General features: G+C 41.5%; 2 protein-coding genes across 4 annotated transcripts in view; one reads left to right on the top strand and one right to left on the bottom strand.

The window, feature by feature from the left end:
• Window positions 1-19,169, bottom strand: part of wdfy4 (WDFY family member 4) — a 40,240-nt gene that overhangs the window by 5,846 nt on the left and 15,225 nt on the right. For 2 of the 3 annotated variants that reach the window (XM_087175221.1, XM_087175222.1), the window contains exons 26-56: window positions 19,011-19,163; window positions 18,804-18,877; window positions 18,291-18,449; window positions 18,079-18,173; window positions 17,875-17,971; window positions 17,563-17,765; window positions 17,163-17,329; window positions 16,967-17,086; window positions 16,701-16,880; window positions 16,459-16,617; window positions 15,872-15,998; window positions 15,619-15,767; window positions 14,670-14,908; window positions 14,433-14,554; window positions 14,121-14,306; window positions 13,921-14,030; window positions 11,420-11,497; window positions 11,102-11,293; window positions 10,939-11,011; window positions 10,626-10,840; window positions 8,876-9,024; window positions 8,656-8,770; window positions 8,280-8,365; window positions 8,121-8,183; window positions 4,754-4,796; window positions 4,428-4,547; window positions 4,125-4,248; window positions 3,913-4,022; window positions 2,444-2,594; window positions 1,543-1,634; window positions 93-302 (exon numbers count right to left, since the gene is read on the bottom strand). In XM_087175221.1, the coding sequence (XP_087031347.1) occupies window positions 93-302; window positions 1,543-1,634; window positions 2,444-2,594; window positions 3,913-4,022; window positions 4,125-4,248; window positions 4,428-4,547; window positions 4,754-4,796; window positions 8,121-8,183; window positions 8,280-8,365; window positions 8,656-8,770; window positions 8,876-9,024; window positions 10,626-10,840; window positions 10,939-11,011; window positions 11,102-11,293; window positions 11,420-11,497; window positions 13,921-14,030; window positions 14,121-14,306; window positions 14,433-14,554; window positions 14,670-14,908; window positions 15,619-15,767; window positions 15,872-15,998; window positions 16,459-16,617; window positions 16,701-16,880; window positions 16,967-17,086; window positions 17,163-17,329; window positions 17,563-17,765; window positions 17,875-17,971; window positions 18,079-18,173; window positions 18,291-18,449; window positions 18,804-18,877; window positions 19,011-19,163 (4,161 nt within the window). The remainder of the gene's footprint in view (window positions 1-92; window positions 303-1,542; window positions 1,635-2,443; window positions 2,595-3,912; window positions 4,023-4,124; window positions 4,249-4,427; window positions 4,548-4,753; window positions 4,797-8,120; window positions 8,184-8,279; window positions 8,366-8,655; window positions 8,771-8,875; window positions 9,025-10,625; window positions 10,841-10,938; window positions 11,012-11,101; window positions 11,294-11,419; window positions 11,498-13,920; window positions 14,031-14,120; window positions 14,307-14,432; window positions 14,555-14,669; window positions 14,909-15,618; window positions 15,768-15,871; window positions 15,999-16,458; window positions 16,618-16,700; window positions 16,881-16,966; window positions 17,087-17,162; window positions 17,330-17,562; window positions 17,766-17,874; window positions 17,972-18,078; window positions 18,174-18,290; window positions 18,450-18,803; window positions 18,878-19,010; window positions 19,164-19,169) is intronic. The other variant, XM_087175223.1, reaches the window with a different exon arrangement.
• Window positions 7,050-7,934, top strand: lrrc18a (leucine rich repeat containing 18a). The gene has a single exon (XM_023410591.2). It carries the CDS (start codon window positions 7,050-7,052, stop codon window positions 7,893-7,895), a length of 846 nt encoding a protein of 281 aa, XP_023266359.1. The 3' UTR covers window positions 7,896-7,934.

The raw sequence follows: 19,169 nt of genomic DNA, 5'->3' as shown, positions 1-19,169 counted from the left end.
CAGGTGATTCACAAAGAATAATTATTTTAAAAACAATATGACACACCTACATGCAGAAAGTCTTTTCTGCTCCCCAAGCCAATTCTTTTTACCTGTTTGGGAACCTGGCCAAAGTTGCTGACGTATCCCAAGATTGTGCTCCTTATGAGGGGGTCCTTAGAATTCTGCCGACCTCTCTGGGCGTAGAAGTAAGGATGGAACGTGTTGACACTTTCTACAGCAGCTGGACCTTGTTGCCGATACCCAAAAATGAGGTCGATCCACAGGTGGAGGTGGGAACTCACATAGTCACTTTCCAACACCTAAGGGAAACAGTGCAGGAGATTGTTGCACAAACTAAGACCACCTAGTCAACTACCATTACAAAACTACTATGCTGCATTATGCAGCAGTGCAATGAAGCAATACAGAGGTATGCAGTGCTCATTGTTATTACAGTGAGACTAAAACCATCAGTCAAACTCTTAAAATGAGAGTTTAGAAAAACAAAAAAACTTATAGCAGAATGCACAACCAATCAAATTATTCAGGTACTGTATGATTTCTTCCAAAAGTCAATTTAGAAGTCTGGAACAGCAGGAAGCTGCACAGCTGGGTTATGAGCATATCTTCATGTTAGAATTAAAGAATGATTTCAGTAAAATTACACAGAGATTGGTTTTGAAGAGTTAATAAGGAAAAGTGGGCATTATGACCAGCCATACCCTGCACCCATTCTTAATAAACCCATCCTGGAATAACCGAAAACTAAAAAGAAAACAAACAAAAAAAAAAACATCATAAGGAGGATATATTGTCCTCAGTTAATTTGTCTATGGAAGAAAAAACAATCTTCTAAAGTCACTAATTTTATGAGAATGCTAGGCAATATGAGTAGTTCAGTAGATTACAGAGTGATAACCATCATAGTTGCCCCAGGAATGGAAAAAGGGAGGGTCACACTCTGAAGAAATCAGACCAACAGAGAGGAAAAGAGCAGAGTTATACAATAACCCCACACAGGGAAGGAGAAGAAAGAGCTGAGAAAAGAGAGAGAATATTCAGCCCATAAACAGCTGGCAGAAATAATGGCATTATGAAAAAGACTGTCTTGTGCCTGCCCTGAATAGTGTTAAATAGGCTTGTTGTCCTTCATCATCTGTCATCTCAACTTCTTTGCCTTTTCATGCAATTTCTTGATAAGAAAAACAACTGCTCCTTATATTTGAAAACAGTCAGTACTAAAAGAATTCAACTGAACCAAACTCAGTGGCACAAGATGGCCTTTAGAGAATATCACGAATTTGACAGTGGCTGTTGTGAATAAGATCTGTCTCTTATACTGTGGTAGAAAGAATGGAGACAAATAAATTGGCAGCTACCAGCACTGTTACAGTGGATACTTATACTACTTTTAAGATACTAAAACAGTGCATTTTCTGTGTACATACATCTGCTAGTATTGACAAACATTATTAGGTCTTATGGGAAAGCTCCCTGTATGTAACAGGCCGGACTGGCCAATTGTAATGGACAGGCGTGGTGGGGTCGGGGGTCACTGACCTCTCGATGGATTCTAATGAACTCCTGGGGGTCACCTTTCGCCCAAGGAGGCAGCTCCACATCTCCCAGAGCAGTACCATCCTCCAAACAACCTACAAAGATATGGACATACAGTACATACAGCATTCTGGGTCACATCACATCACAGTGAGTTTCTTTGCCACTGAGGGCACTATGGAGCAATGTTTTGATGAGTGGTTCCCCGTTTTGTTTGTTTGTCAACTTGCACATGCATGAGGACACGCATGTACTGTGCGTGCATTAACACCTGTGTTATGTGATACCTTTAGAGGATAAGGCTGGTGATATTGTATTTCTTTAAGACCAAACCCAAAATAAAGTGTACTAAAAAGTATTGGCTGTGTAGCCTGAAACAAATACAGCTAATTCCTCTGTGGCACACACCTCCATTGTTGTCCAAAAACTATTAAAAACACATCAATGACCCAGATGGTTGAAATAGGTGATATGTTTCCTCATTACAATGAACATGTGCACTGCAGTTTATCTTATCATTTTTATTTTTTTCAGCCCCAAATACAACATCCTGCTGCTGTAAATGCTCATTAGACCATCTCTTAATATGAAAATAATGAAAATAGTCCAACAACTTCACTATTTACTCTTGTACTGTATGAGTAACATTTTCTAAAAACTACACTACCCAGATCAAATGGGCTTGGGGCTGAAAGCCACAGACAGGGTAAGAAAGTCAGAAAGTACTCAGAGAAAGACACGTTGCTGGCTTTGGTCTGGACAATAAGAAAGATAAGAATAATGCTAGCCTAATGCTTTGAGCGCATTACTAATACAATTGTGTGCACAAGGCAAATATGTTAACAGGAAATTCATACTTTGAGTCATTCACTTAGATATACAGAGAATGATTTTTGAGTCTGACCCAGCTGGATGTGGTTAGAGTTGAGCAGGAAGTCGGACAGGTAGAAGAACTCTGGCATCAGCTCTCTGACATCGCCCATGTTGTCTCTGGAGGCCGACTCCCACTCCTTCTTTACACTGTGAAACATCCGCTCCGGGATATCAAACCCTCCCTGTCCGGGAGACGAGGCACAACACTGTCAGATCTTCTGCACACAGTTGAACCAAACTTTGCAACAGGCATATTACTAAAGTAGTCTGCATGATTCTGTGTAGTGAACTATATTTTTTTATTCTTCATTGTATTATGTAAGGGGGAAGATTTGCTATTTGAAGAAAGCTTTTCATCTTTCTGTAAAATTCCATAATCTATAACGGAAATCTCATGAGAGAGAATGTAATTTAGAGTAAAACAATTACCTCAATGAATGAAAATAGCATATATACTGGTAAACTCAGTTAGAGATGAAAATTCAGTTATGGATATTACTACACACCCGTTACACGCTACAGAAGACAAAAAGGCACTGTAATGCACCAGACTAACATTTTTATTGCTTTATTCTGACTATCAAATGCATGCCTTTTCATTCTAATCAATTGGAAGCAGCATCATAAATTGGTAACATCTGTGGCTATTTGCATTGGCTTCTTTTTGATGCTTTCTGTAATTATTTGCATATATATTGAAATCTCCCTATAATCTGCTTCCATACCAAAAGCAGCACTGAAAGAGGGTCTGGAGTGCTGAAAATAGCTCATATTAGAGTCATATTATTAGCAAGATTACGTTCGAAAATAAAAAATGACAAAGTGATGAACGTCAATGGGCATCTGGAGCACTGGGTTTGCAGAGGGGCCTGTGGGTTAATGAACAGACTGAACAGACCGATACATTTCCTTAAGACAAAACCTACAGTGATCAGCAGTGATTACATTCAGGAAGTGATCCACCTTTATATCTTATACATCATACATTTATCACTTACTGTAATGTGTGTATACATGCATATTTGTATTCATGTGTGTAAGAGTATGCAGAGCTTCAGTCTATTAGATGAGCCATGAATTGATGCAACAAAAATGGCTGCTGTCAAAGGTTCAGAAACTCATCCAGTAAATTTAGCATTTTAATATATATGATTCTAAGCTTTTATTATTGACCTCTCAATGAGCTGATAAAAAGTATTGTACTTTTGCATGTGATGGATGTGTTTATTGTTACGGTACAAACCAATAAAGTGGTTTCACACAGAGAAAAATGTGTATTCTTTCTATTCAAAGCTATTCTTAACTGCAGAAGTTTCTGTGGAAATGGGTTAGTCAGGCAAGTGACCGACATACCTATTAAGGTCACATCCAATGTGTGCTGTGAGCCACAGGATTTTATCTAATACCAGCTTATTGTTTCAAAGGGCAAAAAATGACAGTTTTCCATCTGTGAGTTTAGTCTGGATATTTTATTGCATTTCCTGGTGTTAAAGGCCTCACCTGCAGTGCCTGGAAAGTGTGTGAAAACGGCTCTATCCTGACAAGGAAGGACGCCACGATGATGGCTGAGGAGTAGTGGGTACAGTAGTGGCATCGTGCTGACAAATCTCCTAGAGAGTGAATCATTTTAAAAGGACACACAGTGTGCTGAATAAAAAGTACAGTGAATAGAATAGGTGAGAAGAATGAAGAGTGATAAGACGAACAGATACCTTCACCCTCGCTGTTCTCCACTTCTTCGTATCTCTGGATAAACATCTGCTTCCTTTTCTCTGTCTGAGCTCCCATTGGCTTAGACAGATCACGGAATGTCGCAGGATTTGAGAGATCAAGTGTCTATTGAGGAGAAAATACGATGGGATGAGGGTAAGGAGAAAATATACACACCACACAGAATATTCAATAGATGTTATACACATTCTACAATGGCTTGGTGTAACAAAAGCACTAACAGTTGTATTACCATGGTGCCTGAACTTCAATATAAAGGTTATCTGTGTTGTGTGAGATCCTACCTCTGACTGGTAGTCAGCTAGGACCCAAGGGAACACTGGATACTGCATCAGGTCATTGTATGTCCTCCCAGCGATGGTGTTCAGATGCATCAAGTACTCAAAGTTACTTATCTCCCCTTTCTAGAGCACAGACAAGAATAATATAAATACCTCTCTAAACACAGGAATACATTTATAATCAAAACTAGATCTGGATTACTCCTCATGTCATATCAACATTTTAGCAGTCATTCATTACTGATGTGAAAGGAGCAAGAACTGAATCTGTGAGCACAAACAACTCAGATAAAAACGAAATGGATGAAGAGCCGTGTTTATTGCATTACCTGCCATTTAGCAAGGGCTGTCTTTTCAACCACAGGAGTCTTTCTAAAACACAATAAAAACAAATACCTTGAATTAGCATCAGAGGTTGATCACTGAGAAGTGCCTACCAACACAAAGTTTTTTTTTGCTTGCTCTGTTGCCTAGCAACCAGTGTTGAAATGTAACACAGCAGAGTTCAGAAGCAGCAGAGTGGAGGTGAGTGAGTGATTCAGGAAACAGAAATTGTGTGTACACAGCTGTAGGAGCAGTTATGGGATTGAGGCTAGCTACAGTATGTAGCATAAATAGTAAGGATGTAGCACATGGTGCCATCTGAAGGCTCTGAGGAAATGTACTTTCAGTAACACTGGAACTCGTGTGGCTAGTCTCCATCAGCAAAGTGAGCTACTCTAAAGAGGAAGTAATATTTTCCTTCTACAGTGACTTTTTAAATGCTATGCTTTGATATACAGAGGTTATTCATTACTGGTCAAACAGGAACAATAACTTTCTTTCAAATATCTGTCACAGAACAGTTCACTGATTTCCAAGAATAATCAGTGATTTCCTGCTTCATAGCTAAGACAAACATTAGTTTCTTCTCCTGCTGTTTTTTATTTTTTTTCATTTCACTAATGTAAATATTTTAATAGGCATCTATTCAAAAGGAGGCACACACGTAAAAGTTGCTCTTTAACAAACTGCTGAGTACAAAAACTGCTCATTCAAAATACCTTGTTTTCAATTAATCTACCAGAGCGTGTGTTTAGCCAAACAAAACATCTAAATGACAGTGTTGCTGAACATTTTATCAAGTATTTTACTCAAGGAATACCTATCTAAACTTGTTTCATCTAAGTTGGCAAAGCATTCAACTGCTCCTGAAATCTCTTTTCCCTCTGTGGGCCAGTAACATGGCAATAAAGTCCTGGCGCCAGGCACCCCAGTTGCTAAGTAACGCTATTAAACAAGAGGAACCTGGACTTTCTCTGTTTGATGTGGGGAGGCTAAGGAAATGTTGATATACATAAATGGTGCATTCCTGACCTTTCCTCTCAACTTCACCACCATAATTTGTGAGACAGCATTACCAGGTAATATTAATACAACTGCAACATGTTGACCACACTGGAAATGTAATTTACAGGAGGGAGAGGCTTCGAGCTGAATGGCAAGTTCACCGAAACTAAAGCTGTTGGTGTGTTTCAAAAACTGAAGACAATCTCATCACTTGATTGAGGCCAAATCAGAAAAAAAAGAAGACAAAATATGGTGAGTACATATTTTATGTTGAAAATGTAGATAAACATTTTAAACAAGAATACAGTAAGACACCAACTGAAAAATAGACATGCATACCGTAAATGGACCAATAACTCCTTCCATTGTTCAATAACTCCTGACCAAATTATTTTGTAAAACTACACTAAATCAATCATTGCATTTGGCCCTGTATGTGTTATCTAATTGCAGGCAATAATTTCATGCAATAGTTTTCTATAGGAGGTTATAATGGGAACAAGCACCAGTGGATAACCTCTCTCATCCTGAGGATGATGAATGAGGCGAGAGAGGGCCTTGGGGTGTAACACAGACACAAACAGACACACACCTTGCTCTTTTAGACAAGGAGGGGAGAAGAGCGAAGCCCTCATCACACTCCCAACACTCCCTATCTATCATTTATCAAAGTCCAGATTTGACTCTTTGTGTACATGCACTCTAGTATAGTGCATCCATGTCTGTCAACACACTTGCATGTCGATGGCCTACACACACACACACACACACACACACACACACACACGCGCACACATCTTCCTTGCCTGAAAAAAGCCAAACAGCTCAATCAGTTGAATGGTGAGGGAGCATCAGCACTCATTTGTTTTTGCTGTATTATCCAGTGTCGCCTCTCTCCTATTGTTCCCCAGCATTAGCCTTAATTAGAGAGTCGTGCTCTTAAATACCCCCATGGGCAACACTGGGTGAGCACGCACTAGTGCAGACATAACACTGCGACACACACACGTGCACTCACAGAGACACACACACACACCGCTCAGGCTCTCATTCCTCAGAGAGCATGCTTTGCCTACTGCCCTGGGCCATACATAAGCCCTTGTATCTGAATAAATCACATCAGCCTTACACACGCATACTTACACGTAAACATACACACAACACATTTATTTGCTATAGCACTGTGTGGCGGTGTAGATTAGATAAATTATTGTAAATCAGCCTCTTGGGGGCAGCTATCACAAAAGTGAAATTGAGCAGAAATTTTAAACTGAGCTGTGTGTGTGTTGCAGTACCATGCCCAAAGGAAAGGGAGCCAAAGGGACAAAGGTGACCCTCAAGATTGCCAAGAAGGCAATACGTATGACACCAGATGGACGGCGCAGACTCACCCTTAGCAACATGGGTATAACCATCTTCCCAAAGTGTCTCCTCAAACTGACCAACGTGGATGAGTTGGACCTCAGCCGCAACCTGATACAGAAACTCCCAGATAACATCGGGAACTTCTCATCACTGAGATGGCTAGATCTACACAGCAACAAGCTGGAGTCTGTTCCAGAGACCATCAGCAACCTGGTGGGATTGACCCACCTCAACGTCTCTAACAACCGCCTAACCTCTGCAGGCTTACCCTCCACAATGGGTTTGCTCACCAGTCTGAAGAGTCTCAATCTGGGGATGAACCAGCTGGACACTCTGCCTACCACTATGGCAGCTCTAGGCAATCTCCAAGAGATAGGCCTATTTGATAACCTCTTCATCAACCTACCAGAGTTTCTGAGCGGCCTACGAAACCTCACTAAGGTGAACATGAAACGAAATCCTCTATCGTATGCTCAGGGGGATGCTGAGGGGATGCTGAAGAAAAAATCAGAACCAGAGGGAGATGTGTACCTGGTACATGAAAGCAGCCTGTGTAGGACATGCCTTAAAAGATGTAAAGAGCAGGGGGAAAACTTTACGAGAGGAGGAGGAGGAGGACGAGGAGGAGGAGAAGGAGGAGAAAGGAGAGGAGGAGGTGACATGTTTGAGGAGAAAAGGATAAGAACTTATGCAGGACTGATAGCGCCAAACTCAGTCGCCACAGTCAATCAGGATGCGTGGAGAATAAGGAAGGTCGAACACAAGACAATCAAATGACCAAAGAGCTGCTGGCATCCTCTTAAACTACAGAACAAATGGAACCAATGTCATTTTTAAGCAGGCACACAAATTTTAATTATATGTGCATAATATCTATCTATATGTCACACAACTATTTTTATTGATGTATTTTACATTTCAATAGATGAAATAAAAATAGTGATTACATGTAATTGTCTTGAAATATTGCTGTTGGATGACTGATTAACTGATGACACTTACCTGGCATTAGCAATGACCTCAGCAACCCCTCTGCCTTTTAATGCTGGCACTACTGTGCACAACCTGCAGGAAGACAGAGAAAGGGAGGAATAAAGATCACTGTCCGAATATAAAAAATGAAAACTATTTTTTAAGATCCAATCTTTATAAATGTGGTACCTTTTATATGCAGAGACGTGGTCTTTATTCAGGAATACCAGGAAGGCTGAGTGTCCATTTTTCATAAAGACCTCGATAGCATTGTCCTGATAGACACAGTGGCTCTTTAGTTACTCAGGCATGAAATTTCTGTGCAGTAGATATTTTTATCTCTTACATCCCTTGTAAACCCAGACTTAACATGTACCTTGACTGAGATCTTGATTAATCGAAAACAACTGTAAGTAAAATACACAACAAAGCTGATTTCTATTTGTACAGAGACAAATTCTAAAATCTAATGTGAATGTATTCAAGCTAAATCCTGTATAGACATAATCTGGATATAAGATGCAAGTTAATTCAAGGTATCTCTGGGAGCATTTGGATGTCTGACCTCCAAAAGGAAACGCATGAAGCGGGCCTCCTTGATATCCTCATAGAGCCAGCGTCTGCAGCGAGCTGATGGCGGCTCTTTACTCAGCATGGTGGAAATGAAGGAATCCCGCACACTGGCAGAAATAGACACAGAGAATGATGGATAACGAATTGAGCCGAATGAGTGGCTATGCTTATATGTTTTTCTGTAGCTGCACACACGGCACACACAGGTGTACCTGCTAGGATGGTGTTTCCTGCAACAAACATCCCCAGTAGGACTGAGAGTGAATCCCTCACACAGGAGCAGGCTCTCCTTCCCAAACAGCAGCACCCCCTCTGTCACTCTGAGGCCACTCACCATCACTACACACATCTTAGCCTTTACCTATACAGAGAGAGAGAGAGAGAGAGAAAGAGAGAACACGAGAGAGATACATTAAGCCCTATGTGAGAGGCATAATACACATCAGCACGTTTCTCTCCTGGGACATGACATGGCAGCAACACAGGCACTTCAGGCTTTACTTGATTGATCATTTTAATCACATATTTTAATCATTATTAAAAAGACACAGTTGAACACTTCATTATCAGAGCTGATTGATGGGGATGAAAAGACCCGGCCCCTTTTTCAGCTGTGTGACTGTGTGTTTCATCCAGTGCCAAAGTGGACCCACATGCTGCTTTCAGCGCCGGTTGTAGCTAATGCTAACTGCATTGTGATAATGTGTGGCTAATTCTATTGTCTCCCCTCATTTCACAGTGAGTGTGTGCACCTGGCTGTCTCTCTGTGTTGGCCCCTCTGCAGGCCCTCTGGGACACAGCGCCCAAAAACCATATGGGGCCCCAACATACCCGCAGGCCCCTCACAATTTATACTAATCAAATCAAACTCCCTACCCCCAGACACGGAGTCACACACTTGGTGGAGGAGGAGGCCATGCCTGGCCATTATTAGGAGAATTAATCACTGCCACACACACAATAGGAAACCTGCTAAGTGATCAGAACCTCTTGTCTAAATGCACACATAGAGACACTCTATGATGGATAATATCTCTTGTCATGTTAAAGGGTTTAAGAAGAGTCAAGGTGAGTGAGTCTCAGCCACATGGCACAGAAATCTTACATTAAGCTATATCATGGTCAGATTTTGTGGCAGTTTCCATCAGTGAACATAAATTGGTATAAGGCATACTGTCTCTAACAATGACTAGATTTCAGAAAAAAATAGTTAAATTTATTGTTATCAAACATTAAATACATAACAATAAACTTGTTTCCTTATCGCCTTACTGTGCTCTGGACAGATATGCGTTATCAGTCTGAGGGTGATTTAGCTGATGATGGGAAGAAGGAGAGAAAAGGAGGACTTTTATTGACTGAGAGCCTAATGTCAGACCATTGATTTCTCCCCATACACATTACTGTCATAATCACACTATTGGCGCTGGCAAGCTAATTATGAGTGGGTCTCCCTTTGTGTGTAACTATATGTGTGTGTGTGTTAGTTCGTGTGTGTGTGTGTGTGCATTTTTCAGAGCTAATGACTGTGTTCATTTGACAGGAAGCTCAGCAGGACTCACACAATGAACCACTGCAAGACAACAGGACACACAAGCACACATCACACACTTACTAAGCGGATGTAAGACAGCTTGCATCACCTCCTACTGTTTTTATTAATACTTCTGTCAGAAACATTAAAAGCCGCGGCTGGTTGCCGGAGCGATGAGAGTCCCTGTCAACATGTGCTTTGGTTTCTAACTCACTGGAAGAATGAGAAGAGCTGAGCTGGGCCTCGACATTAAAACATTACACTAATGAGGAAAGATGAAATTCTGATAGCAGCGCTGGGCTATTGGAATCCCTCAGTCTACATCAGATAATTATGATTGTGAATATTAGTAGGGTGGGAAGGAGCTGTGTTTGTGTTTATGCATGTTGTTTTTAGCCCAGCATACCAACCCTCCTGTGCTACAGTACCTCCTCTCCAGGGTGCAGCTCCTGCAGGATGATGCGTATGTCAGTGCAGTCTTGTGTGTGGGAGCAGGGTTCGGGGGTTAAGGGGTCAGGTGGACCCTCAGTCACAGCAGGGGTCTCATTTAGAACTGGGAAGAAGGTCAGGTGTTCACAATCCTGTCCTCCCTCTTCTTCATCCTCTTTAGCCTCTGCACCAACTTCACACAGGATCTTGGGCTCTGTTACAAAGGAAACATATTTTTCCACTGAACTTACATCCAACACTCACATTATAGCAAATAAAGTAAAATTTAAAAAAGGCAACACTACTCTTAACCTCTGTCACCTTCTGTTCTGTTTTTGATCTCAAATATGCCAGTCCTTAAACCCAGACTCAGTGTTCCTAGCACCTGTTGTAACAACATATGACATTGTTAAAGGTTAGACTGCGTACTATATGAACACTAAATAGGACTCTGCTCTAAAGTGAAAGGCTGTACCCGTCTAGTTCGTCTCAAAGCTTTTCTGCGGATGCGTGATCTGGTCCGGTTCGGTCCTTCAACAGAGTCTTGCACCCAATCTCGGCTCAGTAGCACCCCTGGGCCAGGGCCGAACACAGCTCTCTCCCTCAGCAGCTCGGCCTCCACATGCAGCCACTTGGAGCTCACTCGCTCCCACTCACTGGCTTGTAACTGCGATGTAGAAACAGGCCCAGGATGGAGGTAATAAATGAGACAGAGATAACATTATTATGCATCTAATTTGGGTTTTTTAACAACATTAATTTCAGTATATTCACAGTAACATTTATGTCAAACCTGTAAGTGGTTTGTCCTCATATTCTCAAACATGCTGTGGCCTCTGTGTCGATGTGACTCCATGCAGGACAAAAACTCCTACAAAGAAAGGAGAGTAACCTGATGGGTGCAAATGAAAAGAGCGGGTTGTACAATCGCTCTTCCTCTAGCTCATATTGTACACACACAACACACATTATGTTCACAGAGATTGTATATTCATAATGGTATTGTTGTTTCCTCATGCAATTACAATGCATTCATACAATTACATCTGTTCTAAATTGCATTCACTGGGCAAAATAAGCTAGTGGCTACAGTGTTACAATAACCCTGTCTGGAAATGTAATCATTTGTTGGTGTGATCTGATTAACATAAACATTAATATCACTGAGCCACACCACAGTCAAGGGCAAGGTAAGTGTGCATGCGCCTTTATTGTGTGTGAGTGAGTGTGTATGTGTCGATTAAAAGAGAAAATAAAAAAAATAAAAAAATAGAAAAACCCAAAACAGAGCCGTGTTGACACTGCAGGATGCTCATGTTCAGCAGACACACTGGGATCATATTCTGACTGTTAACTGCTTCATTAAGCCCATCATCACAGCAGTGCTCGCTGAGAGACTAGTGAAACAACATGTGTCCATCCTCACAGCTGACCCAGGAAAGCCATTTAATTGACTGAATGAACATGCAGTAACTCTTTATATCGAGTCTTATTTACAGATGTTAATTCTGTGTTTTGCTCTATAACGCCATGAATGTAATAATTGATTTCAAGTACATTAAAAAGAAAACAACTTCTGTAACACAAGAGATGCAGAAATTCGACAATTTCAGAAAAAACCCATGCATAAAAGTTGAAAACAAACTTTGACAAGCTCTCTGGAGAATGAAAACTGTTTCTCTAAATGACTGACTGCCTATCCAAATGAGAAGTTGTGCAGAGAAAGAAATAAAGGAGTAATTTGAGGGGAGATTATAGAAATATTACAGACAGAAAAGAGAGTAATAATGAAGTTTGCAAACTAGAGCCGTGTTGTGACAGATAAACAGCAAGTCGGCGTCATCATCTCCTAATTTCATTCCTTCATTTGGCCAAACATAAGTAATATATAGCATTAATTACCCTATTTAGCAGATAGGAACCTCATTGGCTTTTTAAATGTTGCATTAAATACATAACTCATCTCTTCCCTCTGCAATTAACATCAGAACATCACACTCATTTCCATTTTAATGACTTCCCAACAATACGCCACCTTTGATGATAAGGCAACATAATGTCAACTTCATTCTGGGCTGGCAGTGAATGTGTAATGAACTTAACGTGATCATTAGTGCTGTTAATTATCTTTCTAATATGAGGACACAGATATGATTATGGAAACTGCATTCGCTGATGAAATAAATCTCTAGAAGGATTGCACTGAAGCTTGACTGAGGACACAGTCTGCCTATCAGTCTCTATTTTCTCATTCATTACCTACAGTAGGCTTTAAAATTATTTTTTTGTTCAGTAAAAGTAGATATCTGAGACCCGGAAACTGTGCCCCGTGCTCCGTAGAAATGCATTCCTATGGATCCAGTGACTGAAAAGAGACTCCCCATAAGCTCATGACTTGCCAAATAAAAGGTCATAAGTTGATGATCCAGAAATTAATTAATGGCTCACTTGTTTTTTCATGAGGATGAATGGAAAAATGAGCAGACTGGCTGACCATTACTAAAGATTTGAATATCATTTTGTGAACACTCGCTGAATGCTGCAACCTATTCAGAGCAAAGTGGTGCAACACACTGCAGAGAGGGAGCAGGCGAACGTCCCTCCCTCTTCTTCCCTACCTCTCAGATGGAAAAACAATTCATCACCCTCTCTGATAGCCTGTCAAAGACTGATATGATAAAGAATAACATCAAATGAATAATGTTTTCATCAGATTGGTACCACTATAATTGCCAACCCGATTTCTGTAGGCAAGAGACGTGCACAAACAAGAACACACACACGCAGACTCACACACACTTTGTGGGGGTGAGACAGACACACAGACGCGGTAATTTCATGCCTGTGTGCCTGAGTAATATGTCCCCGCTCCCTGCTCCAGATGGCTCGACGTCTTAAGCGTTGTGGGGGAACTAATGATGTGGGCCACGTGTTTCGGGGGGAAAAACAACAATAAACGCGTCTTTAACCTTCAGCAGCAAACAGTGTGTTGTAGTGAGTGTTCCCATGGATAGGCCTAACAGATATCAATTACTATGCCCACTCAGGGGCAATCAGCTGTGATAATCCAAATCCATTTAAAGAAATAATCAAACACCCCCACAGGGCTGGACGGCCGACAGCACAAACACCAGTGACTTTGGGATGAGTGTTTGGGCACAGCGCTCTGGGTAGCAGGGTGCACCTGAGAAAAGGTGACACTACACTCCTCAAAGGGAACAACCATCATAAGCACACACACCTCTGTGCCCAAAAGAAACAGAAACACTGAGGTCACATGAGTATTTTATTTACCTCTACTGTTACTGACTCTTTGCCAAGTCTGCCCAAAGCTGAGCGAACCGCACTGCTGATCATATCAAACTTCTTCTGGGAGCGGCTGGCCACCTTCTGCTTCTGAGACTCTAAAACGAAATTTTGAAGACAAAAAAAATTTGTTGTTGATGTCGATAAAAATTTTCTCCCACTGCATTTTTAGTATGGTGAGAGCTAACCTCTGTGTAGCTGCCAGGCTTTGTGTGCCGTCTCCTCCCACAGAGGGCTGATATCAGTCATGCTGATGGACCCTGTTGTGCGTGTTGCTGAGATCTCTATCTTATAGGTCTCTTCAAGCGTGTGTTGCCTCTCCGTCATGACCTTTGACCAGCAGGCTTCCGCCAGGGACACTAGTTCTCTGTCATCTGGAACACGTGCACACACACATTTTTTCTTTCTCAAGTAACCCAGTAAACCTCCATAGACTCCACACTCCATGGCAGGATAACATGATGAATGTAAATAAACCCTCACATACTGGCCCCTCATACCTGTGGTGCTGTCTGCTCTTTTGCTGAGGCATGCAGAGTCTCTGGCTCTAGTAGCAAACAGGTGGAATGAAGTTTTCCTCTTCTGCACTTTTTGCATCAGACATCCAAAACCTTGAGGGTAGCTACAAAAAAAAAGAAAAAAAAAAAGAAAAAAAGAAAAAAGAAAAGTGATTATGTGAATTAAAGGTGAATCCTAGTTTCCTGGACATGTTATGTGGGTTCTGGATTCACTAATACCTGCCAGATCGTATCAGTAACAGACAATGAAGAAGGCATGTGATGAAGTTCATGTTTGCATTGTAAGTTGCCATGACAACATCCCAGCGTTCCATCCAGGTCTGTAACGCCCTGATGACCCTTTCCTTTTCTTCTTGGGAATGACGGGGTTGAGACAGGAAATAAAGCAGGACTTTATTGGTGCATGAGTAGAGGGCTGACACTGTCTTCTCTTTCTGACTTTGGCCTTTCTCCAGAACCTAGAAATATACAGTTTGTTATCAGTTATTTTTCACATTTTCACAATCCAGAGCTCCTATTGGTTAAAAGGAACTGTGTCCACGTTGACAATTAACAAATTACTTTCAACCTGAATTTACAGATTAACATAAATTTTCTGTTTGAATTCAAATGTGAGATTTATGGTGAAAACATTTTATAAGCATCTATATGAAGTATCTCTATGACCCTGTTCCAACCTGACATTAACAGGCGTCTTTGGTGATTCCATCACAAGTGGGCAGCTCTAAGTATGTGAGTTGTTTTTAGCCAGTTTGACAGGTCCATTGTCGATGTGTTTGTGAGAGAGAGCAAGAGAAAGGGAGTGGGGTAAAGAGGGGTTGAGCGAGAGGTTGCACTGTGCACAGCACAACAATGGAGTATGGCTTTAGCCATTTGAAATGGTAAAATATTTTAGTTTCATTATGAAATTGTGGTGGGACTAATCAGACTGTGGAAAAGGACATCAGTTGAGTAGGTGGTCCTTCAATGTGGCATTCACACTGTTAAAAGAATGTGGTCACATGTGGCCCGGACCACCTCAAAATGAGTGATCAGGTCTCAAATGCGTCCTCAATGCGTTTTGGGTGTACTTGTATGCACACCTGTAAGTTAGAGCTGTCCACTTGTGATTAATCACGGAAGATGGACATTAATACCAGGTCAGAATAGGCCAATGTGTTCATCTCACCACCACAATCTGATCTGCGAGGAAGTTGATCAAACTCTCAGAGTCTCCCAAGAATGTTCCACTGTAAAGTTTCTGCAGCAGAGTCTTACTAAAGAGGACCACGTTCTCCATCAATGTGCCCATCTGTCCTTCAGGCCTCGGATTTGAGCCTAAGGGATACAGTAAAAAGTAATGCGTTCAGATAAGAGAATTTTCTGCATGGACACAATCAGGCCAGTTACAGCAATGAGGAAGCCATGCATGGAAATTCTACCTTGTGAGTTGAGATGAGTGTTGTTTTCTTCCTCATGGCTGAGCATGTGAATGATGTCCATCATCAACTCCAGCAGCTCAGTGTGGAAAGTCTCCCTCTGTTCCAGCAATGCACCATTAGGGGAGAACTGCAACATTTATATAGTTTATTAGTTAGCAAACAGAATCTAATTACTCTAACTTAATCTAATATGATTTGGAACTGACGAACAACAGAAATGTGATGACTCTTTCTTCTGTTACGTCTGATAGGAAACATCTTTTGTAATGTTATCTCAATTGTAGTTGTTAGTGGTGGTGTGTGTGCATCCAGGTTAGACTTGGCTAGCTGAAACCAACATTACAGGAATCTGTACTTGTTGGCCTGTTGTTTCACTCCATCCTAATGGTGAATAATTTTATCAACAGTACCTTGTCTCTTCCTTATTCAGTAACTGAGCAAAGAGTGGCACCTTCTGGAGACATGAGAGTTTTGCAGTATTGTAGTATAGTGAAGAGCCTTTTCAGTGGGAATGCACTATTGGTAATAATATCTGGAGTATTTATGTGTGTATATGTATATACAGATATATAGGTGTATGAATTCACCTCCAGCAGCAGAAGAAGGGGATTTGTGTTGGTGTTGGCAGAAACGTTAAGAAAACTGTCCATTAGCAGTATTCGGATGAAGTCGCACACTGGCTTCCTGGTTTGATAATTCCTGAATGTGTCCTCACCTTCACTCATCAGACAGGGCTCACCGACACCCTGAAAGAAGTGACCACACCAGTGAATAAAACCAGAGAGAGTAGAACTGTAAAGGCTTCATGAATCCAGAGTAACACACAAACCTCTGAACCGTCCAGAGGGTACACGACTCCAGCGAGTGCATGGAGGAACTCTGGAGAGGCCCACAGTGGGTCTCTTGGTCGGAGGTTATGGAGAAGACAAAAGAACTGCATCACACTTGCTGGGAGCTGCCACTCCCATGATGCATCACTGCCTGACATGTGCTTCGTTGGAGGAGCAGGCTGTTAAAACACAAAAGAAAAATGTGTTACACATTATCAAGTTGTGCCAAATATACTGAGAAAATGCAAAATTATTACATTCTTACCTGAGTAATTATGATTTTGACTAATTCCAGCAGTATCGTAGCAGCTTCAACACAGAGCTGCTGAGCTGGAGTGTTTGCTTGGCTGTCAATCAGTGACTGCAGGTTATCATCCAAATGCACCTGTAGATTACACATTATAAGAACATTATGCCTGGGATGATTCAGACGATCATTTAGAAAATTTTAAATTACCCACCTTTCTCTCGGCAGTGTGCCTGTTTTTTTCCCCCAGCAGCAGAGCAGCCAGGGCTTCATACACCTGAGGCAGGTGAGAATGTCTGATCAGCAGCTCCTGCAGAACATCAAAGCCTCGACACGTGGTGGTGAGGCACTCATAAGACCAAGAATGGGCTCGCAGGTTGTCTGGTGTCAAGGCAAGAAAACAATGATAGAAGACACTCAAAATATTCTAATAGTTTTAAATGACTGTGAATTTATGACATTCAATAAGACTAAAATATAAATATAACTTATATAATTACGTGTAAAATATCTAACTATATAAAAAATAACCCCTATTTGATTCCAATGAAAGAGGCAAAATGACAACATTGAATTATTTCCCTGCCTCGCTGTGACAAATTATTCAGCCTTACCCATGACAGCAACAGGCTCCTCCATGCCTTCAATAAGTGTTCCAGGGACCACCCCCTCTCTGAAGCTGCTCTGCTGGTCTGGACTGGACAGAAAGTGCGTAAGCAGGACGAGACCCAGTTTCAAGGTAGAAGGGTGAAGGTGGGGCTGAAGGAAGAGCAGGAACCAATCACTGCCCAACGAATCAAACACTGCCTTCTGCTGACTAGTGGGGAATAAGAACATGACAGACTAATTCAGTTAATGCTCCTGCCATGACATTATGGCACATGAGATACTGGGCAAATATGTAGACAGCAACAGATGTTACTCACTCTTTGATTAGAAGGCTGTCTGAGTTGAAGATTTCACAAAGCACTAGTAACAGCTGGTTGCGGATCCAGATGACACTGGCTGGATCAGAACTCTGAGCTACAGCACAGAGAGGACATGTCTGGGTCAGTACTGGTAAAAACTTGTGTCATCCATGAGACATGGAAAGTACTGTAGAAGTGGTGTTTGTGTGTTATATGTTGTACCTGGTGTATCCTGGGAAAGATCACTGTCTGATATCTCCTTGCCTTCAGTCATGTCACTAAGAGGAGGGAGCGTGTAGGCGAGAAAGAGCCCGAGTCTGACCAAAGAAAAGGACATATTTTAAATACACAGCTATACATAAAAAATTAATAAATCTGATATCTTTATGTGTAAACTGTATGACAGGAGCACACACAGAGTGTATTCCCAATACCTGCTCATGTCCAGAGGGGTGAAGTGAGCTTTCAGGAGAGATGTGATGACGCAGGAAATTATCTTAACCTTCCGAAAGGTCACAGCAGGATCCGAAAGCTCGAATAGCAGCTTTGGTAGCAGACCTACAGTGTGCATGACCTCTGCATTCCTGCTGTCACTGTTGAGGACACAGAGAGAAAAAACAGACAGAGCACCAATATCAATCCCAATCTGTTTCCACAGACAGATAATCTAATTCAGCAATCCATGCACATGTTCAGTCATGCTCTTCTCTTCAGCCTCTGTGACTGATTCTGTTCAACATTCCCTCGACTATTTCTGTCACATTTCTGTGATATTGATGCCTGGCTGCTGCAGATGTTGACAGAACAGCCGATAAAGTTTGTCGTCAGTCCTGAACAAGAGCCTCTTTATTGTGTTACGCAACCTGTTGGTCATGTAAATTAATAGCAAATTAGATTAAAGCTACAACATAGTGGTGTGGTCGCACGCTGATAGCTGTGGAAATTACCTCGAGCATTTCAAGATTTCAGCAATGTGGTTCAGAACTGAAAGGTCCAGATTATCTGATGTGTTCTGCCACACCTGAAAACACAGTACAATGATAGAGCAACAAAATTGTAACAATTAGCTTCCAGATGCAATTAAAAACTTTCCAAATTAATACTGGTTATTTATTATCCATTCTCTGCATGCACTGAATGTTTTGGATGCTCACCTCCAGGTCACACAGCAGATCTTGAAAAGCAGGTATGTTCTGTAGGCAACCAGATCCAGAGCTCAGCTCCACTGAACTTGAGAGATGCAGAACCAACTGAAGAGTTCTGTAGGTGACCAGACTTCTCTTCATCTTCAGCAGGAAAGCTAGCAGCTACAG

Source organism: Seriola lalandi, unplaced genomic scaffold, assembly GCF_002814215.2.
Source record: "Seriola lalandi dorsalis isolate HSWRI2012SDOR001 ecotype SW California unplaced genomic scaffold, Sedor1 jcf7180002054426, whole genome shotgun sequence".
Classification (NCBI taxonomy): Eukaryota; Metazoa; Chordata; class Actinopteri; order Carangiformes; family Carangidae; genus Seriola; species Seriola lalandi.
Note: the sequence above shows the minus strand (reverse complement) of the source record. Positions and strands in the feature narration are given on the sequence as shown.